The sequence below is a fragment of the Theropithecus gelada genome, chromosome 3 (assembly GCF_003255815.1).
Source record: "Theropithecus gelada isolate Dixy chromosome 3, Tgel_1.0, whole genome shotgun sequence".
Taxonomy (NCBI): domain Eukaryota; kingdom Metazoa; phylum Chordata; class Mammalia; order Primates; family Cercopithecidae; genus Theropithecus; species Theropithecus gelada.
Genome location: NC_037670.1, coordinates 85,937,448 through 85,964,748, shown reverse-complemented (window position 1 = coordinate 85,964,748; position 27,301 = coordinate 85,937,448). Strand labels below are relative to the sequence as shown.

At 35.6% G+C, this 27,301-nt stretch overlaps 1 protein-coding gene across 3 annotated transcripts in view; it reads right to left on the bottom strand.

The window, feature by feature from the left end:
* SKAP2 (src kinase associated phosphoprotein 2) overlaps positions 1 to 27,301 on the bottom strand; it is a 335,197-nt gene that overhangs the window by 183,016 nt on the left and 124,880 nt on the right. The window contains exons 1-4 of one of the 3 annotated variants that reach the window (XM_025379326.1): positions 24,147 to 24,609; positions 14,596 to 14,701; positions 13,928 to 13,953; positions 3,831 to 3,938 (exon numbers count right to left, since the gene is read on the bottom strand). In XM_025379326.1, the coding sequence (XP_025235111.1) occupies positions 3,831 to 3,938; positions 13,928 to 13,953; positions 14,596 to 14,701; positions 24,147 to 24,213 (307 nt within the window). In that variant the 5' untranslated portion in view covers positions 24,214 to 24,609. Of the gene's footprint in view, positions 1 to 3,830; positions 3,939 to 13,927; positions 13,954 to 14,595; positions 14,702 to 17,105; positions 17,373 to 24,146; positions 24,610 to 27,301 lie in introns of those variants that run through there. The other 2 variants (XM_025379328.1, XM_025379327.1) reach the window with 2 other exon arrangements.

The following is a 27,301-nucleotide window of genomic DNA, read 5'->3' as shown; positions in this document are numbered from 1 at the left end:
ACCTGTATTCACACCCTAGAGGTTCCAGATTTTTATCCACAAAGTGATTATGGTCTAGGACTGAATCAGATTTGTAACAAACATCTATTGGGATCCTTCGAACTATCACTGACGGGCAGAGCCAATATATGTCTTCTAGCTCACTGAATCCTTTCAAAACCTTACCTTAGGGACTTTCCACAGTGCTATATAGTTAGAAGCTTTCTTTCACAAATGACAAAAATGAATGAAAAATGATTTCAGAATAGAAAAATGGAAACCCAAGTAATTATATAGTGTCTAAAGTCTACTCTGTATCTACCCACCTTAGTGCCTAAGCATTTTAACGTGTACAGAAAGGGATATTCTTTAAGGTTGTAAATCTCATTATCTCTAACTTTATCTGATTACTGACATGCACCATTTATATTGACACTCCAATATATCCGGCCACATGATAGCATAAAACTTCTAACGGTGATATACAATAGTCTAGAAACTATTATGATTTTTTTTGTTTTCCAGAAAAAAATCAAGCATAAACTAATAAAATGAAACTCCTAATAAGTATACTTTCTTCTAAATAGAATATCAAAATTAAACTCTAACAGCAGTCATGCAATCATTTATAAATAAAATATAGATTCTTATTCTTTTTCCTAAAAAGGTAATTTGGCATGTCATTCTCTCTTTTTTTGCTATTGGTCTCAAAATGCAGTTCTTCTCAAAAAATATAAAACATAAGAAGCATTTCCAAAGAGGGAAAACAAAAATTTACAAAGTACAATATTTTTATGCTACGAGCTATACAAAAATCTGTCACCATCTATGTTACAATTCTAGTCATCAATAAGGTACTTTTTTCCAATGTACAACTCAAAAATCAATTATATCAACTCTTTTGTATAGAGAAGCAGCATACCTTTCAGGCAACTAGTATTAATGAGTAGACATGACTATAGAATCTCCATCTGTTTCTCTGACAAAGCTGTGGCTACTCTAGTCTCTCATTGAAATTGCATTAATCTGGTGTACCAAGGTCCAATGCGAAAATCAAAACTGCATCTAACCCTTTATCAGCTCACAATAACCTACAAGTGAACTCTGCCTGTTAGCATGCAGCAAGTTATGGTTTTGCTATCAATCAGGCAGTTGGCCAATAAAAAAAAAAAAAAAAAAAAGGCAGGCTGAAAACAACATACCTGGCAGGGTTTGGAAACTTTCTTTTTGCTGTTTTCATCCCCATTCGATTTCTATATGGTGCCTGGACCTTGTGAGATTATACGTTATTCTTCTTGGCTGTGATTTAATTGCTACTAGCAATCAAGTCGAAGCATCACTGAAGTGTGCTTGAATTTCATTAGAAGATATAACTTATGCTACTTTCCTACAGTACCTAATAAACCATAAAGAAACCAAAACACATATGGCTTGAGGGAATAACTGGAAAATTAGGTGGCCATTTGGGAACTGAGTGAACTTTTGAACCACAGGAACAGAGAAAAAGAAATATTAAAGCAAAAGACAGACTTAGAATGCACATAGAGATGTGCAGGTTTGACCTTTTTGGTACCTTGAAAATTACATTAGCATTATGAAAAATACATATCATGTTTAGAGTTTATAGCCCATCAAAGTTCAGATACTTTGTTAGTGCCTACCATAAGGTAAAAGTCAAAAGGACAAAACAACAATCTGATTTGACAAAAGGCCGTTTGGTGACCTGTGCTAATTTGGTTATGCTTATCATTAAATGCATTATCTTTTTTATAATTAACACATTATTAGACTGAGGTCACATGATGAAGGAAATTTATTCATCAAAGGAAAGAGAACACACACAAAATCTAAGTTGAAGGGAGAAAGACTGATACATTGAGATGATATTTTACAGTGAATATTAAATGTCCAAGTAGTAGTTTAAAAATGAATTTTAATAATGATATTCTTAGAAGAAAATGTGAAAGTATCAAAAATAGTATTATTTATATATCAAAAATGAGTAATACTACAGGTTAGTTTTAATCTACTCAAGAATTGCTTAAACACTAAAGAGTAGGCACTATTAACAAAAAATTTGATGTTACATATAAATGTTATTAAATAATATTTAAAATCAATAAAACAACCTTTTAACAACAAATCTTTTAGTGTATTTCCTGAATATTTGGTTATAAAAATATATGATAAATTATTTACTCTTAAAAAGAAAACACAATAATGTAAATGCACTATAATTTAATAATAATTTATTTTTTCTAACAAGCTACTAGAGGATTTCTGGCTCTCATAGATATTTAATTGTTGAATTTCTTTTTAGGTTGCAAATTTTTCAAGAATACACATAGCACTCCCCTGAATATCAAAATATTTACGCTATTTTAAGAAACTATGTACATACAGTCTATGAATATATTCTGCGTATGTCTCTCTTAGTATAAATATTCTGTCTGTGTTTGTGTGTATACACACACATATTTATATACACCAGCATTTTACAGAGAAGTAAAGCAATTGCAATGCGTCTGAAAAATAGTACCACTTAAATAACAATTCATTGTTTTGCCTGAAAATATTATTTATTTAATTATAAAACATTTTCTAGTAGAAATGCTTTTGAAGATGAGGTTGGAAAGGGTAATACTCTGTTTTGGTGAAGAGAAAAGAAATGTTTATCTCTTTAAAAAATAGAAAGTGAATATAACAGCAAAAAAAAATCCCTCCCTTTAAAAAAAGAAATTAAACGTTTGCCAAAGCATAACATTCAACATAAAATAGATATGACTATTATTGCTACACTTTGTACAAAGTTCTGGATATAAAAAAAGATTGTTTTGTACTGAATCAGTGGTTAGAATGTTTATCACTTATGCATGTACTTGACTTATCCCCGTTCTGCAATAGACATAATTTTATACCTCATAAAAGCAATTTATGTTTCCAAAGGGAATAATCTGGATAACATAAAATGTGAAGTGCTCTGTTGCAGGAAGCATATTTTCATTCAGCAATTGTATTTAGAGATGGAACTGCACAGTTTGATCGTCACATAGTGGCAGAAGGTATTATTCATTTCTATGTCTATGTGAAACTTTGAGTGCTACAAATTAACATGCATGACCAATTTATCGATACACAGTCTTAATTTATAACTATATATTACCCTTATAAGGTTTCTATAATGGAGATATACTCAATGGCTATAACAGAGAAAGTACATACTACGCTAAAAACAAGTTTCATAACTTTGGCAACATTCAATAGCTTTTAGAAATTACTAAGAGATAAATTTATTACTAATTCAGTCAACAAACACTGCAATATTACTGCATAATATGGGGCACTTTTAAGTGACAATCATAAAAATGAAAATGTGTATTAAAAGAAGCATTTTATAAAAACCTGTCTCAATGTGAAGAGGCTATGTCAGAAAATTAACTTAATATTTTATTAACTCATTTTGTATAAAGTTTTCAGAAAAAAATAGATCAAAAATCTTTTTTATTATTTATAAAATAAATAATACAATAAGCCTTTAAGCAGCACAATAAAATTAAGCAAGAATCTGATAATATTAAATTAACTAACAAACTGTTACTAATAATATTCATATGATGATACAGGCACTCTCTCAAAAATTTTAGTAAAGAACATTTTCAAGAAAAGCCATTACATACTTAGGAAAACCTTACTAGAACCACTAGAGAGAGCTCTTCTGTTCCTTAAAAGGTTTTGGTAAAGGTAAGTTAACCGAAGCCTCTATGTTCATCTGCTTTCTCATAAAACTACCACCTATATACATAGCATTATTTTGTGTGAGTGTCAGAGTTATGTGGGAAAATGTCACATACCATCAGAGGGGGCTTCATCGTCTTTATCGTATCGTTCTGAGGCTAAGGAAATAGTGTCTGGAGGCCTAGCAAAAGGGTCATCATATTCTTCCCCATCTTCTGCATCACCTGTTAAAAAAAAATCAGAGAAATGCCTTTTATACTTTAGCCATTTAAAGCAATGTTATTTAATGCTAATGTTACTTTGTTAGAAGAGGTAAATTTTACTTACTACTAAATTGAGTCATTGTCATAGAAAAACAAAGAAAACTTTTAAAACTAGGTAAAAACAGGTCTTATTTTAGTTTATAGCCATTGTAACCTAGATCTAGTAAGAGTTTTTGAAGGTCATTATACAATTGCTTATTATTGACACAAAAGAATACAGTCCAAACTTATGATGATCTCTACAAAGAAGAATCCAAAAAGTAGAAACAGGGTAAAACAGAGTGTAGTGTATATCCAAACAAACAAGCGAAACCGAAATAACAATAACAACAACAACAACAAAACCCAGGAAGCACAACAGAAAACACAATACAAGTAATTCCATTTACCTACTCAATAATTTGAAAAATTATGATGAGAAACTAGTAATTTGAAGCTATATGAATATTTTGTATTTTCATTAAAACAGGATTAGAGAGGATTAAAAATAATCCGTTGCATTTTCCAGACCACAAATCTTTTATAGAAAAAACTGCTTTAAGATTTTCATAATCTTTTGAAATTCAAGTAAGGGTAATTTACAAACCATATACTTTCAGTTTCATTCAATGGTATGTTGTTATTTTTTAATGTTCTGGCCAGTTTCCTACTTGATTTTCAAATCCTAGGTTGGTTGGTCGATTTTTTGATTGATTTTTCTATTTTAGGCTAATTAATCTCCACAAGATCTTGTGGTTTCAATTTTTTCCATGTAATCATTTAAAATAATTTTTTTAAAAAACACAAATATTTGCTAGCCCAGTTACACATAAGCGTTCATTTCTCACCCAGATTTCACAACAAAGAAAAATGTATGCTTAATTCCATATTATTTGACTGTTGAATTCAAGTTACATGACAGAAAAACAGCCACCTCAGGGATTACCCAAAAAGCACAAGGAAAATCCCCATTGGAACTGCAGAGTAGCTACAGTATTACTTTTGAACCACAGTTCCTGGCAGATCCAGATTAAAGCTACTTGTCTCTCCAAAACGGTATCTGTGTCCTCTGACAACCATTTGATGGGTGTCACCCTATTTGTTACCACATTTTTGGTAGAGAAAATAGCCTCTTTCAAGACAACACTGTCCAAATAATTTTTTTTTAAATACATATTCCTCTCTATTTCCTTATAGTTTTGCCACTTCATGAGCAATTGTCATCACAGAGACATCTCTCATTAAGACGACAAGGGCAGAACATAGAGATGGCTATATTGTCATTCTTAGGGATTCCACTACTAGGTACAGTAAATACGGTGATGTTACTCCCACAGTTAAAATTATAAGGAACACATAAATACTACTCATTCTTTGGAACTTAATTTCTTTCTCTTTCGAGATATTCAAAGTCCTTTTCAGAACACTCAGTGATCCCTTACGCTATTTCTCTTATGAAAAGAAGAGTGCTAAACTGGTGGCAGTGCTCACGCCTGTAATCTCAGCTACTCAGCATGCTTGAGGCCAGAGGGTCACTTGTGGCCAGGAATTAGACACCAGGCTGGGCAACAGAGCAAGACCACACCTCTAAATAAAAATAAAAACAGGCCGGGCGCGGTGGCTCACACTTGTAAACCCAGCACTGTGGGAGGCCGAGGCGGGCAGATCACAAGGTCAGGAGATCGAGAACATCCTGGCTAACACAGTGAAACCCAGTCTCTGCTAAAAATACCAAAAAATTAGCCAGGTGTGGTGGCGGACGCCTGTAGTCCCAGTTACTCAAGAGGCTGAGGCAGGAGAAAGGCGTGAACCCAGGAGGTGGAGCTTGCAGTGAGCCGAGATCGCGCCACTGCACTCCAGCCTGGGCGACAGAGCAAGACTCCATCTCAAAAACAAATAAAAATAAAAATAAAAACAATTAGCCAGGTGTGGTGGCCTGTACCTGTAGTCACATCTGTGAGAGGCTGAGGTAACAGGACGGCTTGAGCCCAGGAGTTTGAGGCTGCAGTGAGCTATAACTGCACCACTGCATTCCAACCTGGGCAACAGACCAAGACCCTATCTCTAAAAAAAAATTTTTTTAACAAAAGAAGAGTGCTCTGAATTCAAATATAAGGTAGGAAGGAACTTCATAAAGTGCTAGTAAAAATGTTTTGATCATGTTATGACAGTTCATGGAATACGCAGCAGTAGGGATCAAGAAATTCTCAGTTACTCTTAGTTGTTAGGGTATCTTTACATTCTTAATGAAGTTAAGAATTTTTGTGGTATGAATTTTCTAAGAATATTTCCTATCTCACACAAAAAATCTTGCTGCAAAAAAACGTATTAGGATACTTCAAAAACATCACTAGCACTTAGCATGTGGCGTATTTTGCTATTATGACTATTTAAAAAGAACAGTAAAACCAAATAATAATAGCAAAGATTTTGAAAAAAAATTCACATGTTCAGGCTTATATTAAATTTTGTGTGGACGTAAACAGAAAAAATTAGAACTTAGTTTTTAAAATTAGAAGTAGTTTATTATCCTTTGAGAATATCCATTAATATGTGTATGTATATATGTGTATATATGCATTTATACACACATACATACACACAAATGCAAATGCCATTCTTTATTCAATATGTATAAATATATGCATACATATCAAAAGTTCATTACTAAAGCTATAAACTCAACAATATCTAATATGAGTTCAGAGTATTTATTCTACACAAATTGATCACTAAAAGGTGAAAGACCTGTTAGCCTTTCATGGATTGGTTTTTTATTAAAGTCATGGTTTTGACTTTTATAGAAAGTTATGGTTTTGTTTTTATTAAAAAAATAGCCGGGTGTGGTGGCTCTCGCCTGTAATCCCAAGACTGTGTGAGGCCAAGGCAGGTGGATCACTTGAGCTCAGGAGTTCAAGACCAGCCTGGCCAACAGGGCAAAACTTGCCTCCACTAAATATACAAAAATTAGCCGGGCATGATGGCAGACACCCATAATCCCAGCTACTCAGGAGGCTAAGGCAGGGAGAACTGCTTGAACCCGGGAGGCGGTGAGCCAAGATCATGCCACTGCAGTGGGCCAAGATTATGCCACTGCACTCCAGCCTGGGCAACAGAGTGAGACTCCATCTCAAAAAATCAAAATAAAAATAAAATGCTTTGGGGTGATATATTAAAATGAAATTGTCTTCAACTTACCCATTCTAAGAATTGCAGTTTACTGCTAGTATTTAAAAAAAAAAAAAATCAGTGTGATGTTTATATTTACCTAAGATAAAATGAACTAAGTACTGCTACTGGCTTCATTTCTTCCTTATTTTTTTTCTCTATACGTTATATATACAGGGATAGCCCCCTTTTTAACCTGCATATAGTTGAAAGGACACATCATTTTTCAAGATGGTCTTCTTCATCTTACTATTGTTCCAGTGATGGTCCATCCCTTTTCCTCCCCTCTAGTTTTTTTTCAACCCAATAAAGAGTAAAAGCTGCTGTCTTAACTGAACACAGGGGTCGCTGTTGAGTAGTGCAAAGCATTTTTCCTCCCTAGGGCTGAGTATTTGTAGTCAAACCTGCAAAGACTTCTACAAATTTAAAAAAAAAAAAAAAAAGTTCAACTTGCATTTATGTAATACAAAACTAAACTCCAAATCAACAACAGGCATCAGGTAAACATATCCAATACAATTTACAGACATAAGTGAAAGCATTACAGCCTAATCACACATCTAAAAGAAAAGCACACTCAAATGAAATGTCTACAGAATCATTAGTTGGCAGCCATTCTATTACAATCACACACAATGTCAGTGGTGCTGTGAGCCTGTGCCACTGACAATAGCATAAATTTTGCATCTCATTTCTGTGGTCATAAAATTAATGATCAGTTTAAAAATACTTCTTTGTAAAAGTTATTGCGCAAAGAAAAGACATGAATGTGTCCCTGTTATGTACTCACAAGGATAATTATGGGGTTGTTGCTCATTAATACTGTTTCTTGTTTCCCTAGAAAAGCATTTGATTTATCCCACAACTTTCAAAAGTTTAATTAACGATACAAATTTAACAGAATAAAAGACAATGATCCAAGACTTACCTTCCTATAATTTCAGTAGTAACAAACATTGCAACAAACTCAAGGTTTAATCATACTACAGCAGCATATTTTTCTGAAAACATTTTTAAATTTATACTAGCTGGGATCAAATTACTATTAGCCATTCTTTTTAACATGGTTCATTATCAATTAACATTTTCCCAAATGTCTAGAGATGTAGCCCAACAACTGAACAGTCATAATCTCTACAATCATTGAAGCTGATTTACCCAATTTGTTGCTTGTTTTTTCAGAACAGTCCTATTTTAAACACAATCAGGTAAACAGGAAATGAAGTAATATACAGGTTGAACATCCCTAAATCAACAGAACTCCAAAATGTTCCAAAATCCAAAACTTTTTGTCAACATGACAACACAAGTGGAAAATTCCATGCCTAACATCTTTGCTTTCTGATGGTTCAATGTTCACAAACTTTAGTTCATGCACAAAATTACAAGGTGTATATGAAACATAAATGAATTTAGTGTCTATGCTTAGGTTCCATCCTCAAGGTATCTCATTATATATATGCAAATGTCCCAAAATCCAAAATCTGAAACACTTCTGGTCCCAAGAACTTTGGATAAGGGATACTATTAAACCTGTACCTAAAATCTGAGTGATAACCATTCTTTCTTACTGAAAGACAAACAGGGGGAAAAATTACTCTAGTGAAAATAAATTAATTTCTAATTCTCTACTTAGTTCATTTGTCTAAACTAATATTTCAAGTAATAATATATAACTAAATTTACATAATTAAGCATTTAACTTGTCATTTCTTCAGGGAAGTTTCATTCTTAAGGCTTTGAAGGATATAGGTCACTGAAAAGAAGATTCTCCTCGTAATTCTTCTACAGTAGGAGGGCTAATTTACAGCATGCAAATACTGAAGACAACTTCTGGCACGAAACTGGCGCAGAGCTTTAAAATAAGAATACCATTTTTCAAGCACTGCCTGTGAAATATACTCTACTACTATAGGTCCCGTCATTTCAAACATGCTTGAGACATTTGTACAAGGCCAATGGTGGGGGTTGGTGATAGAAGGAAAAAGCTGTGAATTATTTCCTCAGATTTCATTGTGGAGTTATCATTCAACAGAAAACACACTATGTTAGGAACGGTAAAAAAAGGAAATTAAACATCATCCAAACTTCAGACTTTTCTGCTATTCTTATTCTGCTATTCTTAGTCCATTAATAAACTTAAGAAATAGTATGAGCGAGAAGGTAAAAGGAAACTGCTTTCTAAGTAAATCTACGCATATTTTACAATATCAATAAAATACTAAGGCAAAATCTTTTTTTTTTTTTTTTTTTGACAATTAGAGCAAAAAGATTTTAAAGGAGAAAATGAGACTTTTTAGCTGTAGCACCTGAAGCAATATATTCCCCTTTTTCAAAACTGTAGACACCAGGCCGGGCACGGTGGCCCACGCCTGTAACCCCAGCACTTTGGGAGGCCAAGGTAGGAAGATTACCTGAGGTCAGGAGTTCGAGACCAGCCTGACCAACATGGTGAAACCCTGTCTCTCCTAAAAATACAAAAAATTAGCCGGGCATGGAGATGGATGCCTATAATCCCAGCTACTCGGGAGGTTGAGGCAGGAGAATCACTTGAACCCAGGAGGTAGAGGTTGCAGCGAGCAGAGATCGTGCCACTGCACTCCAGCCAGGGTGCGACAGAGTGAGAGTCCATCTCAAAAAAAAAAAAACACAAACAAAACAAAACTGTAGACACTAACATTTTACAAATTTGAAAAAAAAGTCTCATGAAATATTTGAGTAATGCTAATAAATATGCCCTTCTTTTAATAATTGATAATTTTCCCCCAAATTGTTTGAAAACCGAATTTATTAATCAAGATTAACTTAAATCTTCTTGACAAATAAAGTTGAATCTGAAAGTACGCAATAATATTTATTAAACACCTACTATCTACTTTCACATTATCTTATTTCAGTAAATCAGTCTATAAAGAAAGCAATCACACCTAAATCATCTTTGGAGAAAAACGAGACTAATACATGATCAAGACACAACTACAGGCAAAATTTTTTTATCATGTACTTAACATATACAGCATTAGAAAATTCTAGTTAATAGTCCATAACAGTATTTACTAAATAGTAATATATTCTCATTGCAAAAATAATTATTTCAAGTCACATTAAGAGACCTATGACCTTGTTATGTGATAGAGAACAATGCTGAAATAATCACATAGCATAATTGCAGTGCATGAAGCCTAAATTCCGGAGGATACTTTACAGTATGAGGCAATATTGCAAGTAAAACACTAAGGTTAGAAACTAGGTTCTTCTGTTGGCCGAGCACGGTGACTCATGCTTGTAAGTCCCAGCACTTTGGGAGGCCAAGGCGGGTGGATCTCTTGAGTCCAGAAGTTCAAGACCAGCCTGGGCAACGTGGCGAAAACTCATCTCTACAAAAAAATACAATACACAGGCAGCGTACCTACAGTCCCAGCTACTCAGGAGGCTAAGATGGAAAAAGAATCACCTTAGCCTCCCAAAGGAGCTGAGGGAGGCTGAGGCTGCAGTGAGTCATGATCACACCACTCCACTCCAGCCTGGATGACAGAGTGAGATCCTATCTCAAAAAAAAAGAAAAAAAAAAAAAGGAAAAAGAAAAGAAAAAAGAAACTAGGTTATTCTGTTACATACAATACTTTGAAGGATATAAAAAGGAACTATCTGTTCTAGATAAAACCAGCAATATTTCAAATGAATAACAAGGACTAGACTCAGCAAGAAGTGTTCTAGCTGATTAGATTCAAATCTTTCCTAAGTACAAGTAAAATTAAGGAATTTAGAAAATCAGCTGATAATTATTCTAAAGATGCAATCGGTCAGATCTCTTCAACAGAGGAATCAAAACTTGCACATATAAGGATAAAAGAAGAATTTTAATAAATTAAATGAAAAAGAAGGTTGTAAAACAATAGCTTTCTATGGAAATTAATATAAACAATTGAAACATTAGCTTAATACACAAGCTTCAATAACTAGAAACCACTGTAATAAAATGAGTTTCTACCAGTGTAAACTATTCTCACCCAAAAAAATGGAAATATCAAAAAAAAATCCTAAGATCTATGCAGCCTAGTGTTTCAACTACCATATCAACTCAATTAATTTTAAATTTTAAGAATCGACAGCCAGGCATGGTGGCTCACGCCTGTAATCCAGCACTTTGGGAGGCTGAGGCAGCTGACCTCTTGAGCCAAGGAACTAGAAAACAGCCTGTGACACATGACAAAACCCCATTTTTAAAAAAAAAAAAAAAAAAAAAAAATTAGCTGGGCATGTAGGCAAGTGCCTATAGCTCCATCTACTCCAGAGGCTGAGGTGGAAGGATCACTTGAGCCTGGAAGGTGGAGGTTGCACTGAGCCAAGATGGTGCCACTGCACTCCAGCCTGGGAGGCAGAGTGAGACCCTGTCTTAAAAAAAAAAAAAAAGAAATACCTCAAACTGTAAAATCTGTATTGTTAAATCTCAGGATGGGAGATTATATAGAGTAGAAGGGAAGGATTTGTGAGGGAAGTAAGGAAGGATGATACACATCTGTGTGCATTAGAGAAATTAATAACTTATTAAATATGAATAAATCTGCATTAACTCTTTTTATTTAAGAACTCTCTACCTGGTCCTTTTTCTCCCCCCAATAGTGACATCAAAATGATACTTAACTGTCATTTAAAATATATATACACATATATGTAAATAAAATAAGGGTGTAAAGGTAGAAAGGAGGAAAAAGGTTATGTTCACAATGTGACCCTACATTGACTAGTGAGAGAGAGAGACAAGAGGGAAGAGAAAGGACGGAAAACAGCCAAAAGGAATTCTGCCCAGACCTCCTTGTATAAAGATAATCCAAAACCTCAAGGGGAAAACGCAAGGTGGAGAAAAGGCAACACTCCCAAAGCATATTTAGAATTGAATTTACTCAATGTAGAGACCTGAAAATAAATTCCTATTTTTAAAAAGAGATGTACTATATCTTGAATAATTACTTTGCAACTATTAGGTCTGTACCCTTTACTATGCCTAACAAAGTACAGGAATAGTCTTTTTAGAACAAAGCTGAATATACTTTGAGTATACAATGGCATAAAAGTACTCAGCTCAATTTCTCCAAGGTATACACCTAATTCATCTACAGGCTTACTTTTAAACAGGCATTCTTCATAATTATTTAAGTCAATACAGCAGTATTGAACTACAAATGACTTATTGAGAGGAAAATGATTATGAGCAATCCCTAAATTCTATGCTTTTTGAACTCCTATTTTATGCTCATTTTTCAATTTCTATCAAATACTATATAAATTTCCATTCTCTTTAGAGACAAAGAATGTATCTCAGTAATGTAATTTTAATATCCACACACCTGAACGAATTCTAAAACAAAATACCAAAGGAAAAGTTTCTACACTATTACTGATCCATATGCAATTACACAATTGCTTCATATCATGCTTTTTTAGCTTAAAAATTTTAAATGCACAAATAATTAAACCACAAAGCACAATGCAAGTTCAATAATCACTGGAAATAATATGCCTTTTAAGAGAGGCAGAATCTGGTATCTAATATTCTTCCATAAAGTATACTATATAAGTTATCATAATTAAAATGCATAAATTCATTTCTACATTCATCTAAACAAAATGCAGCAGAATTAAACCCATAGATTAGGATTTCTTGCAGAGCACAAAAAAAGTGGGTACTTGCAGGTAATAGTTTCCTGCTCATTTCTTTATTTAAGTGTTAAAAATCTTAATATGAAAAAAAATCTCTTCTCATTCCCTTCAATCATACCAATCTTGATGATCTAATGTGAAAATAAACTGTGACTTCCTTTTAATTGATTTTAGGTTTGTCTGGTTAACTACTTTGTTTATTGAAACTGTTACCACCTTCCCACTTATCAGTTGGCACAAATATGATTTACTCTGGGATCTGTTAGCTTTGGTTAGAAGATGCCACACTGTGTGTCTTCCTCAAATCCGGAACCTAGCTCTACGGAGGTTAACTAACTTTATATTGTGACCCTCAAACCAGTATCCACAAGTTGTACATCATAACCCATGAATAAGTACCACGGAAGTAAGGGCCACACCCAGTTTCCCTTAAAGAATTGAATATATAAAGTAGTAGGAAGTTCCTATACCTTTCCTGATCTGTTTTTCAGTCTGCTAAGCAGCTGTCTCTCAAATCTAGAGGGAGACAATCAGGTTATCAGCATTCTCACATATTTCCAAAAAAATGAAACTGAATTCCCTTCTTTAAAAAATGTCTATGGCCCCTATGTATTCATATCAAAATAACCACAAGGAAAATAAAAACTTTCACTTGAAAAAGATTTTGTTGTTTGTTCTCAAACAAAAATTTATACTGTTTTCAAAACGTCCTTCAAAAACATTACCTGTGAGCACTCAGCCACAGGCCCTTCTCCTACCACTATAAAATAATCTCTGCAGTGATAAATGGCAGTGGGTTAATATCTCACCTCTGCTTCACCAAGTTATTCCACATGTAATTGGAGGTTTTCACCTTTCCTGACAAATTTCTGCCACAATGTACTCTAAGAAACACAAAACCTAAGAATGTTAAGTGCATAAGATTTCTGCATCGGAAGACTGTGCAGAGTAAATTCTGGATATACTGTTTAATTTTCTTCTCAGCAGGGGGAGCTAGCACTCTCATCTTGAAGGTCTAAGTACACATTATAGAAATTTAAATTTTGATTCCAGCTATCAAATTTCAGTACGTGTTAGATTATCCTATTGAAATCTCCACAGAGGAAAAAAAACTTTCAAGTTTGCCAAACATAAAAACTTACCTTTGTCTTGAAATTCCTGAAGATAGCTACAAAATAAAGAACATTATATTTTTAAATGAGGTTGAAAAATCAAAACAAGGTCTAATCAGTAACAATAATTAAAATCCAAAATTATACATTAGAAAAATGTATAGATATACATTAGAAAAAACCTAGATATACATTAGAAAAAACTAATTCCTGTCCTGAAATGACAATTCCAAAATGCTTAAAAATTTTAAATAATTTTTAAAGATCTAAGTACAGTAGTAAAATGAGGACATATCTTAATATCTATGACATGTAAATATATTACATTTATTCATTTAAAGTAGTAACAATTAAAAGGATTATCTTTCTTCAGTGTCTGAGGTATTTTCTGTATATTAAAATCCTCAATTTACCTTTGTCTTATCATTTAAACCAAATATACCCTCAGATAATCAAAATAAACAGTTGAATTCTGCTAGAATGCTCAGAAAAATACATAATCAAGAAGGGCATTATAAGCATATCTGTGTTTAAAAACTATATAGTGGAAATCTATTTTTTGCCCTTTAAAAATACTTAACACCAATCAAATTAGAACATTAAAAATTTAACTCCATAATAATCGATTTCTTATTAAAATGTTAGTTACAAAATTGCTTCTATGTAAGAAATCAGTAAAGAAAAGGTAAGTGACTTACACAGACTTTACATCTTTTATCTTCTTAATAAGGGATTCTCTCTTTTCCTTTGCTTTCTTGGATAAATTTTCTCCTTTCAGTGTGTCTGCTACAAATGTTTCAACATCTAAACCACGCAATGTAAGAAACAGGATACAAATTATAAGAAATAAAGGTTTCGTGAAGATAAATAGGACAATGATTGTTTCTACACATAAGCGTTAATACCTGTACAATTTGTTATATTTATCATTCCAAAGCGTAACAGTTGAAGTATGTTTCAAATACTAAGTTGAACAAATCTGGTCACCACTTAGCTAATAAAATGTGGATGTTGTATTTATGCTTACCACAGCAAATACTATTTGGATGTTTGGCATCACTAAACAAGAAAGAAGCACACAAGTTTTAATAAACTATGGTGCCAATTCTTTTATATGGAAGCAAGCACCAAGTTTTTATGCATGTGTTAATATCCTTTTCTAGTATTTTGTAAGTTCCTGTGTGAAAACATCATTCATATATTATATCAATATAAGCTAATGTCTCTGGCAAGGGTCTGTTTTCCCTAGAATAATCAATTTTCAGGTATCTCCAACATGTAATGCTTTAAAGGAAAAAGAAAATCCAATTTTCTAGCCAAGATTCCCAAATCAAGCCCTCCTCCTTCCTACCTACCCACTCATTCTGACTACCCTCAAATAAAAAAGATAACCAGCTGTGTAGTTTTGTGAGCTCTTGCTTCTTGCCGTGGTTTACCACCTGAGATATTTCTTAAGGAAGAAGTACAAACATAAATTATTGCACTATATAAAAATATAGTTACCAAGAAATAAGATTTCTATGGCTTTATGTAACATTCCCTCATAGCCTCTGTTTTTTTAATTTTAGTAAACTTCCAAATTACCGTGTTGTCTGGTTCTCTCTAGTGTAAAATTTTTTTTTTTACACTACAGGTTTAATTTTTATACTAGTTCCATTCTTCTTATTCATGAAATACTGTGCAATTTTAATTTTATTTTCAGAATTTCACAGCTCATTTTGAAATATCTAATATGGAGAATATCATTAAAAGGTGTTTAAGTAGGCATGGCTATAAATCATTGATTATTTCATATGGAAGGGATATATGTTTTACTTTCTTTTTCCTTAACTACTTTGTATGGCATCAAAACATAATAATATTACACATAAATAATTCAAAGTAGTATGGTAAACAATCTCTCAACTGTACTTACAATTAACCATTTAAAACCTAGTATATGGGATGAATGTTTGTAATTCTTGATTACAAAAGTATCTTGATCCAATGAGGAAAGCTGATTAAACTTCTATACATTCATAATAAATGTGTAAAGGTAATTTTTCACTAAGTCAATATGACAAGTAAAAGAATTAAGAATACTGTAATAATTTTAAAAAATAGCTTATGGTTTGAAGTCTATTAACAACTAATGTGTTAAAAATAAGTATCAAAATGAAATGAAAGCAAATGTCACAGCTTCTCTTTGAGTTATATTTTGATGAGGGGGACATAGAGACATAATCTAGTACTAGTGCAAATTAGACACAGACTTCTAAAGTGAATTCAAAATAACAAAACTTACAAAGAAGCATGCTGCTCTAAACGCTTTAAGTTTTGTACCCAGAAGACCAAGCAACCTTTGGACATTTAGACATTAGCTGAAATGGAAAGATCACTGGCTCCCCTCAGATCATTACAGTAACTTTTGCAAGAAAGTGGAATAAGGGAAGAAGCAACATCCCTACTGCTGATTCTTCTTCCAACCAGACTCAATAGGAAGAATCACTGGCCCAATGACTGGGGAATAGTCTGCTTCTATTTTTTGAGTGTTATTTTCACTCAATGTTTGCCTTTGATTCCTTCTTCCATGAGTATTTAATTGCCTATTTTACATTTTCATTATACAATCCAAGTTTAAACAAACAGAATCTATTTTCTATCTCTGGAAGTAATAACAACAAATTGCCCCCAAGAGTTTTTTCTTTAAAAGGTCATTTCAGTTTTATAAAAACTCAGGAAAAAAAAAAAAAAAAAAAGGATGCAATAAATACTCTACATAGTGCTCTCTAACGCCCCCAAACATGTTTTAAAATACTGATCCATGTTACTATTTTATGACAAAGTATTTTTTTTGAAAGAGTGTGCAACTGCAGGAAGAATCGGTAATTTTCAAGGATGGCAGAAATTCAGAGATTGGGTACGGGGTTTGTTTTTTTTTTTTTAAGAGTAGCCTTTTTTAACATACTTATTCCTAAGCTTTTCCCGGAAAAGGTTTAAAGCAACTAAAATTATTTAATAAACAGTGCCTTTTTCGTGATTATTTCTCAAAGGTGATGTGGAGAGGGTAGAAACTGCTCTGCTAAAAAAAACAAAAAAAACAAAAAAACAAAAAAAAAAACCTTTAAACTGGAAGCAGTTCCTGAAATAATTTTAGTTTGTTGATTGTCCACAGACTTGGTTTTTAAACTTTTGAAACCTAGGTTATTTCTTAAAATCTACACTTTACCCGTTTCTTTTAGAATCGGATGAAACCAGCCTCTTCCAGGCACAGGAGACTCCTAGACATGCCGGTGGCCTTCGGCTGGTGCCTGAACAACACACCGATCCTGATCTCGAAACGCAAAGACAGACCAGGGGCCGCAAAGAAGTTGTAGGGCTGCGAGATGCTCCAGCTCTGCTGTCGGAGACACGCACATCTAAACCCCAGGGTTTCTCTCAGGCGGTGCTGTGAGCATGGAGAGCCAGGTCTGGGGCAGTGCCGTCGCCAGACAAACGGGGCTGGATCTGTGGCTTTGCAGCTCAGAGCCAGGGTAATATTTCAAAAGCGAGCAATAAAAGTCTTGGGCGAATCAAGTGCTCTTCTGGCTGGTTGGAGAAGAGATTTGAAGCTTTTTATTGTGCTCTAAATAGCCCTGCAAACGGTAAACTAGCAAGCACAGTAAACTAACAAGAGCGTTAGCCCTCTTCTACCTTCCTTTGAGGGTCGTGTTCCTCGGTTAATATGTAGATTTCACCATTCCTGACTGCCCGTAATTCAGGGAAACGCAGTAATTTAATTACAAGAAAAGGTCAGCCTCCCTCGCTCGACTCTTAGCCCGGTTTTTAGAATTCTTCCTCAGAGGGAGGGGCTCAACTCACACTCTCACGCATACTGGCCACGGGAGAGAAGCGTGTGAGGCCCACTCTGCGCCCACGGGAAAGGGTTTAACTACCGGGTTTAACTACCAGGTTTAACTACCCCCACCAACCCCCATCTCCTGCCTCCCGGCCAGCAGCCAAATAGATTGCAGGGTCTGCACTGCTTGCATTTAACCCCAGAATTACCCCTATCTCCATCAGCCTCCACCCCAGCCCAAGTCATCAGCAGGAAAAAGTTATCCCGGTGAAAGTAAATGTGATGGGATTTTAGTTACTATTACACCTCAACACTGTCAAGAGTAAACCTTATCTCATGGTACAGCTGTAAGGATCTGGGGGAGAAGGCCTCTGAAAAGATCAGATTTACAACTGCTCTGTCGATAAATGTCAAGGTCTGAAAACAAAATTAAAAGATGACGTATACTGGCTCAGCAATCTTAAGCAGTTTAAGTTAGAAATCTTTCAATTGCCATGGAGACCCCTAAGAGGCAAACACACCAAATCACTAAATAGTACTCCAATTTTCCTTTTTTCCCCCTTTTAACATATAGACCTCCTAAAAAACAGTCACCCCACCTTTCCCTAGAGTCACCAGTGGTTGGGACAAGTATCTAACACACACACTAACTGCTTTCTACCAACTTCTACACAGATCACATAGTGAAAAGGTGGAACTACACTAGGTCAGAACAGTTTACATTTTTTTTGCAAATGATAAAATAACTCTCAGCTTCTGGATATAGTATCTAGCACAGGTTCCCACTCTTGAAAAGCAGTTTGGCCACTTGTCCTCACAACCCCCGGCTATCAAACAGCCTAGAATATGGCTTGCAGACTGGAGGTTAAAAACAAGTCACAAAGGTAACACCTCCTCTTCCTGCCTAATCCTCCAATCACCCAATACCTCCTGGCACATGCATATACACACACTCAGCCTCCATGATGGCCTGAATTGTATGGGGGAGGGAGCAAGAATTGAGCTGAATCTACCACCATATGCTCAGCCGCAGATCAATAAAATAAAGGTAAAACCAATCACACAGCACCCCCAATGGCCTTACTAACTTAATTCCACATCTCTCTCTACATTGTGAATTGGGCCAGATTTCTCTTTGCTTTCACTGAGATGTGCTGTCACCAAACTTAATATGATAGGGATCCTAGCCTAGAATCTAAGCTGCCGTTAGGAAAAAAAAAAAAAAAAAGACAAGCTCTTCTCTGTTAAACCAGGGTATGGCTCTGACCAAACAGCTACTGATGAAAACATAAAAATCAATTAAACTGGGCACATGCAAATCAATGGAGCCAAATGCCCAAAGTTGGAAAATGGCTAATTGAAAAGTTATTGATTGTTCTGATGTCCTTCCCTGATTACTCAGCACGTGCTTTTACAGGTTGCAGATGAACTGTGGACTTTTCAAATATGGAAAAGGTGACATGAACTGGCACAAGAGCTCTCATGGTACAGTGGGTAAAACATACCAGAGTCTTACAATCCAATCATTGGTCAAAATTTCCAAAATTGACTTTGGGAAGCTAAATGATATATTTTGATAGAAAGCTGGGAGATCGCGCCACTGCACTCCAGTCTGGGAGACACAGCGAGACTCCATCTCAAAAAAAAAAAAAAAAAAAAAGAAAGCTGGGCTGTTTAAAGGTAGGGCTGAACATCTTTCAACTGCTGAAAGATGACTCTTGATAAATAGCACCTTACAATAATCAAAATCTTTTTACCACACATTTTCAAAGAAGCCACAGTGAATAACACATTAGTCTGAGATTTACACTATATTCACTTTTAGGCAGCATCTATTGTAATGTGTTCAGAATGTGATTGAAAAAGAAATGTAAACTCAGTGGAATGAAAAAGATAGACTTAGCTTTAATTGAAAAAGACAAATAAGTGAATAATGAGTATATAAAATCTAGCCTATGCCACTTTTATCACCCATATATGACACTTAATCTGAAATTTATGAGAGACAACTGTGTTTCAAATCACCAGCAGCTTTTCCTACGCTGTTGTGTCTACCTTCTTTCTAGTAATACTTTAACGCTGGTAACAGGAGCAATAAGCCCATTTGCAAATTTTTCATAAAATGCTAACTTTTTAATATGTTTAGATTCTTATTTTTGAAGAAAACCAATGATAATTTGGATTGGGTAGCTATAAAAACTGTACATAATATCAAGAGCCTTATATAGTAATGAGATGAAAATACTTTCAATGGACAGCCATGCCAAAAGATCTCCTCCCAAGACAAAGTAGGACATTATATACTTGAAATAGGCAAATAACTTTCCTAACACCACATCTTAATTCATCTGTATTATTTAACCCATACAAAAAATCTCTATAAACTTCTAGTCCCTTAATTTACATATATTCCTATTTCCAGAAAAGAGTATCTTGGAGGTACAATAGATTTCATTTTGAGATTAAATGTTCTCATATCAACTCTATGCTCTTTAGTGATTGCTGCCCAGATGGGGAGGCTTGTTCTTGCTCCATAGGAAAATCCAGGTGCTAAGGAGGTAGGTGACTACTGGTGACTCAGTAGGTGGCACTCTTCCCTTTACATACTCAGCCAATGTCCCAGAAGGAAGTTATGAGACACTAGATATACCATAAATAATTCTCATAGGAAAAATAAAACCAAAATGTTGACCAAATTATAAATGGAACTTTGGAAAGGTGGAAATCAAACCGTAATATACTCAGCATTGAAAAAATTCTGCCTCTATTTCAAATAAATTGCACTCTTCACCTAGTGCCCCTACAGGAATCCCTTTAGGGGACTGATTATATACCCTAAATAATATTGTGTGAAAAAAAATCATACATTATAATCAATGTGTGAAGATAATCAATGTCCCCTAAACATACTGATTATCTTCACACATAGTGTGTGGGAAAAACATTTTTAATGTTCTAAAAATTCCCAGTAGGGAAAATGTGGTATTTCTAATCAAGACTGCCATGTGAACAAAACCTCAAGATCACTTTGCAGAAACTATATAACCACTTTATTTATTGTTTGTTTGGTTTGGTTTCATTTTTCAGAGCACTAACAATCACTATTTTCCTCTTTTAACAATGGTTTCGTTTGCTAATTTAGTAAACAGAAAATAACATCTTCTTAGAGCTTTCCTTTTAAAATTTGTTGTCCTAAAACAAATGAATGAGGATGAATGAGAATATCTGATTGCAAGTCACTAAAAAACCATTATTTAAAGGGTGATTAAACAAATAAAGGAGGCTGGAGGGAAGTGGTTCTAGTTCCTCTTACTTTCTTGCCTGCCTAGAGAAAAAAAAATCACATAAATCAAGATTATTCTTGCTGCTAGTCCTAGTCAAAATATTTGGATGTGAGAGAAGATTAAATGGACAAGATTTGGGATTGTCCTTTGATTTCAATTATCCAGGCTAAACCTGTTCTTCCATTGTTGTAGAAAAGAAAAAATCAAAGGTTGCCTGTAATGCATATGGCAGCTCAAAATTTGCTTTCAATAACGAAATTCTGTAAGTCCTTTTCTGTTCATATAACCAGAAGAATAATCAACATTTTATAAAAAGCATAGGTCTTCAAGACTGACTCCACAGAAAATATAACTAAAAATCAAACTAGATAGCCACTTTTTCAATGGTATCTTTACACAACACATGTGAGTTAACAATAATAACCTTTTTTTTTTTTTTTTTTTTTACATTTCTATAGAATGTTTTTTATAGGGGAAGGAAGGGAGAGGGAACAAATGTTGAAAGTATAGCATAGAACTGGCATAATCAGAAAAATAAAGAAAAACTATAAATAAGAATACACTTGAGTACCTTCCCTTTTAAGCAGGTGAAATTTCAAACAATACATATGACATATAATGATTTAGATAATAGGCATATGGAACACAAACAGATACATCTAAACAACATTATTTTTAACAGTCATTATCTTTTGATTTTATATTCTTCTTTCTGAAAACAAAGGACTTTAAACCCCTGAAAAGTTTAGTTCCTTATCTTCTCTACCTTGGAATTCTAGCATAGTACCATACATTCTAAGAGCACTCAACTGTTAACTACAACAACATTACCAATATCTCCTTAGTTTCAAAGAAATATGCTAAATAAGCCAGCAATATCTCTAATATTCAAACCAATATAAATGCTTCTATAATGTTAGTTACTCTAAATCTACTCATATACTCTTACCCAATAAACTTGAATTATGAAAAGAATCATGTACAATGCCAACAATATTTTTAGATGAAATACGTGAAATAACTGCTGACAGCATCTATTCTTGAAGCCTTCTCTACCTCAAAAAAGATTTTAACTACAGTCAAACATAAGATGTTAACAATTTTCCAAATAAGTTTTTTAAAAACCCGAAAAACACTGATTTGTTAAATTTCTTTAAATATAAATACACCCCAACTCACTTCCATACTTCTTGAAAATATCCTCTGAAAATAAAGTGTAATTTAAGTTTCTAATTCCAAAAGTTTTAATTGTAATATTTGTTTTTAATACTTCATGTGTTTTAATATGTGATTTGCTTTAATAATATAAAATAGTGAAAATGTCAATAAAATGACTTTAATTTCAGACGTTATGCTAGTATATTACCTGACTAAAGAGAGAGGGCAGAAATATATCAGAAATTAGCATTGGCAGATAATTTAAAGATGTAATTTTGAGTTTTTAAATTACACAAATAAGGGCCACATGAAATACTTGTGATCTATGGGAATAAGAGAATAAAGGTTCTCATGACCTACATATCATATTATCTGTGATGTATGATTATGGATCCAAATAACAAACTGCACTATGGGAGTTGCCAAGCTTTAAAACGTGCACCTAGAGGTCTATATGTTAGTTCTTAAATTCAAAAATACAGACATAGAATATCCTGAAAATTGTTTCATCTATTTTTGGAATAATGATAAACACTTTTCTGCACTGGTTATTACAATAACATTCTAAATAAACAATTCCAGCACTGTAACAACAAAAAATGTTAAGTGTAGTAAAACAAAATCAGTAGTCACGCAGATGTAATAAAGCTGCCTGAAGTCAGTCTTTAGACTTCTTTAACTATTTCCCTTAGTGGTACCCTTTAATGACAACAAGCATTTCTTAGAGTGAAAGGCTATCCCACCACAAATGCATTCAACATACTGTACCGTAATCATACAAACATAAGTCTACATTCATACACTTAGTTTTCATTTCCCTACCACATTAATAATGCCAAGCACCAAAATTGAATAACAGCATATTAGGAGATTTGGACTCACATTGCTATAGGAGTAACCTACTATTTCAAATGTCACATTTTAGATGATGTTGCTTTTTAAGAGTTATAATAAGCAATCTGTAATCTATTCATGAACAATACTGAAAGATAAATATTTTATAGAATCTAAAACTAAAAATCGAAATTCAGTTTCCAGAATTCTGACGTACACAAGACAAAATAAATGATGGTTGAAATTCCAGAACATTAAGATAGGCAAGATTTGTGCTACCTTAAAAAGATATATTTTCTAACTTGTACAGAAATACAAATTTTTATTGGTTCTTAGTGAACATACACACCTCCATATCCAGAAAATTAATGAACTAGTAGTGGATTCATAATGCTACTGAAGAACCACGTTTTTAGCTCCTAAAACAAGTTCCTATAAATGGTAATGTAAAACTGAAAAAGGGAAGATAAGGGTGCAAACATGAAGTACTTTCATCATGTCACACAGGAAGTAGAACTTTAACATATCCTTCCTTTTTTGCTTTAATATATTACTGAGGCTGGGGACAAGTGGCCATTTGAGAACCAGACCTTCTTCAAAAGTTGTAAACGTGAGTGAGCTGAATGTTTAAGAAAAATAGGAGTTTTAGAAATGACAAACTCTTTCACCCCATAACCCCTAACACCTGTGGCTCTGACATCTCTTTGCATCTCTACATCCTCTACCTCCATTGGCCAGACCACCCAAGAACTACTTCTTTGACTTCTGCTCCCTTCTGCCTGCTCACGCAGCATTCATTATCATTCTCTCCCTCTACCACTCTTCCTCCCCCGCCCTCCTCTGTCTCACACACACACACACACACACACACACACACACACAGTCTTCACAATGCACATAGAAACGTCCTGATCTCATTTGTGTAGACCACCAAAAAGGGCTTCGCCACCATCCCCGCACCAAATTTCAACACACACGCCCACTCCCTTTCTGAGACGAAACAACCCTTCTCTCCTCCCTGTGCCAACCCCACTGGCTAGAAGACGTAGGGAGCGTGCGGATGGAGGATAAGGGCTCTGAGTGCTTCTGTCCCCACCGGCTTACCGTTCCCTCGCCCCCGCCCCAACAGCATTACCGCCGCCTTCCCGCTCTTTACCTGCCAACAGGTTCCTAATTTCCTCAGGGAGGGGGTATGGAGAGGAGGTGCTGCTGGGGTTGGGCATGTTAGGGAGCGCAGGGCGTGCGGGGAAAGAACCTGCGCTGAAAAGGTGACCGACGGGTTGGGGCTGCGGCTGCGACCTAGACTCAGGCTAGCGGCCCGGATAAAAACAGCGGGGCTACAAGTCGGGACACTGGCGGGCCAGGGCTCACAACAAGGAAGTCACTGAATCTCCAGCAAGCAGCAGCTGGACTGTCGGCCCAGCCCCGCCCAGAGGGTCGGGGCGGGGAGATGGGTAGGAAGGGACACGAAGGGCCTGAGGGGTCCAACTGCGCATGTGTATTCCTCGGTTTTCCCGGCCCCAGAAGAAAGAGCCTCCGGGCAAGCCACGCCCACCGCTACGCCGGGAAGCAGGAGGAGGAGCCGCTGGTGGGAAGTGGGCGGACTGAGGCTGCGTCACCTGATCCAGCGTCCGAAGCGCCTTACAGCCATTTTTGGTACTGGTGCCACCACAGCTGCTGATCGTTTCTCCAGGATTCCAGAAAATAATGTATCCGTGATACACAATGTATAGAAGTTTTCCAGTTAGGCCTTCTGCGTAACAGTCAGTCCCACCGCAGTTTAACCCACAAGGAATTTTCTATTGTCCAAAACTATTATGGCCTTCTTTGTCCGATTGAACGGAGGTAACGAAGTCTCATCTTCCGCCAGTCGTCCCGGAGAAGCCAGTCTGGAGCCGCCCCGCAGCGCGCGTTGTGATTGGCTCTTACATTACTTTTCTACCTAATTCATATCCTTGGGGTGACAGATTTTCCCCACTCTAAGGAAGAATGGGAAGTTCTAAGCACTGTCCTTTGGCAGGAAAAAAACAAAACAAAACAAAAAATCAGAAGGCCTAATAGACATAGTCACCACTGTCCATCTACAAGCATCAAAAATAAAATTGCTGGTGGTGATTAGTAGAATAAAATTATAAAATCTGCTCACTCCAACTTGACCATTTAGTCAACAAATACTTATTGTCTGCTATGTGTAAAGCTTCTTAAAAGTTTTCTCTTAAAAAAAAATGGCTTCTTTAAAACCTTTAACGGGCATACATCTTTGTGCTTCCCAGATACTACATTTTTTAACAAATTGAAGGTTTGTGGCAAGCCTGCATCAACCAAATCTATGGGCGCCATTTTTCCAAAAGCATGTGCTCACTTCATGTCTGTGTCACATTTTGGTGATTCTCACAATATTTCAAACTTTTTCATTATTATTATTATATATGTTATAGTGATCTTTGAAGTTACTATTATAATTACTTTGGGGCAGCACAAACAGCACCCATATAAGACAGCGACTGTAATCCATAAATGTGTGCATTCTGACTGCTCTACCAACCATACCTTCCCCCCATATCTCTCCCTCTCTTGGGCCTCCCCATTACTTGAGACACAACAATATTGACATTAAGCCAATTAATAACCCTACAATGGCCTCTGAGTGTTCCGGTAAAAGAATCACGTGTCTCTCACTTTAAATCAAAAGCAAGAAATGTTTAAGCTTAGTGAGGAAGGCATATTGAAAGCCAAGACAGACCAAAAGCTAGGGCTCTTGCACCAAACAGCCAGGTAGTGAATGCAAAGGAAAAGTCCTTGAAGGAAACTAAAAATGCTACTCCAGTGAACATGCGAATGATAAGAAAGCGAAGGAGACTTATTACTGGTAAAGAACGTTTTCATGTTCTGGATGGAAGATGAAACCAGACATAACATTCCCTTAAGCCAAAGCCTAATCAAGTGCAAGGCCCTAACTCTCTTCAAGTCTACAAACGCTGAGAGGTAAGGAAGCTGCAGAAGAAAAGTTGGAAGTTAGCAGAGGTTGGTTCATGATGTTTAAGGAAAGAAGCCATCTCCAGAACATAAAAGTGTAAGGTGAAGCAGCAAATGCTGGTGAAGAAGCTGCAGCAAGTTATCAAAAAGATCTAGCTAAAGCCAGGAACGGTGGCTCATGCCTGTAATCCCAGCACTTTGGGAGGATGAGGCGGACGGATCACGAGGTCAGGAGATAGAGACCATCCTGGCTAACACGGTGAAACCCTGTCTCTACTAAAAAAATAAAAAATAAAAAAATTTAGCTGGGCATGGTGGCCAGCCGTGGCTGGCGCTTGTAGTCCCAGCTACTCAGGAGGCTGAGGCAGGAGAATGGCATGAACCCGGGATGCGGAGCTTGCAGTGAGCCAAGATAGCACCACTGTACTCCAGCCTGGGCGACAGAGTGAGACTCCATCTCAAAAAAAAAAAAAATCTATCTAAGATATCTGATGAAGGTGGCTATACTAAACAAAGAGTTTCAATGTAGATGAAACAACACTTACTGGAAAACAATGCCATCTAGGACTTTTGTAGCTAGAGAGTAGAAGTCAATGCCTGGCTTCAAAGCTTCAGAGGAGAGGCTGACTCTCTTGTTAGGAACTATTTCAGCTGCTGACTTTAAGTTGAAGCCATGCTCATTTACTGTTCTGAAAATCCTAGGGCCCTTAAGGATTATGATAAATCTACTCTGCCTGTGCTCTCTAAGTGGAACGACAAAGCCTGGACAACAGCACATCTGTTTATAGAATGATTTGCCGAGTATTTTAAGCCCACTGTTGAGATCTACTGCTCAGAAAAAAAGATGCCTTTCAAAATATTGCTGCTTATTGACAGTGCACCTGGTCACCCAAGAGCTCTGATGGAAATATATAAGAAGATTAATGTTTTCATATCTGTTAGTACAACATCCATTCTGCTGCCCATGGATCAAGGAGTAGTTTCAACTTTCAAGTCTTATTTTAAAAATATATTTCATGGCTGGCCATGGTGGGTCGCACCTGTAATCCCAGCACTTTGGGAGGCTGAGGTAGGAGGATCACTTGAGGCCAAGAGTTCAAGACCAGCCTGGGCAACATAGTGGCACCCCATCTCTACAAAAAATAGAATAATTAGCCAGGTGTGGTGGTGTGTGCCTGTAGTCCTAGCTACTCAGGAAGGGAGATGTAGGATCCCTTGGGCCCAGGAGTTCAAAATTACAGGGAGGTATGACTGTGCCAGTGAACTCCAGCTTGGGCCACAAATGAGACGCTATCTTAAAAAAAAAATATATATATATATATGTGTGTGTGTGTG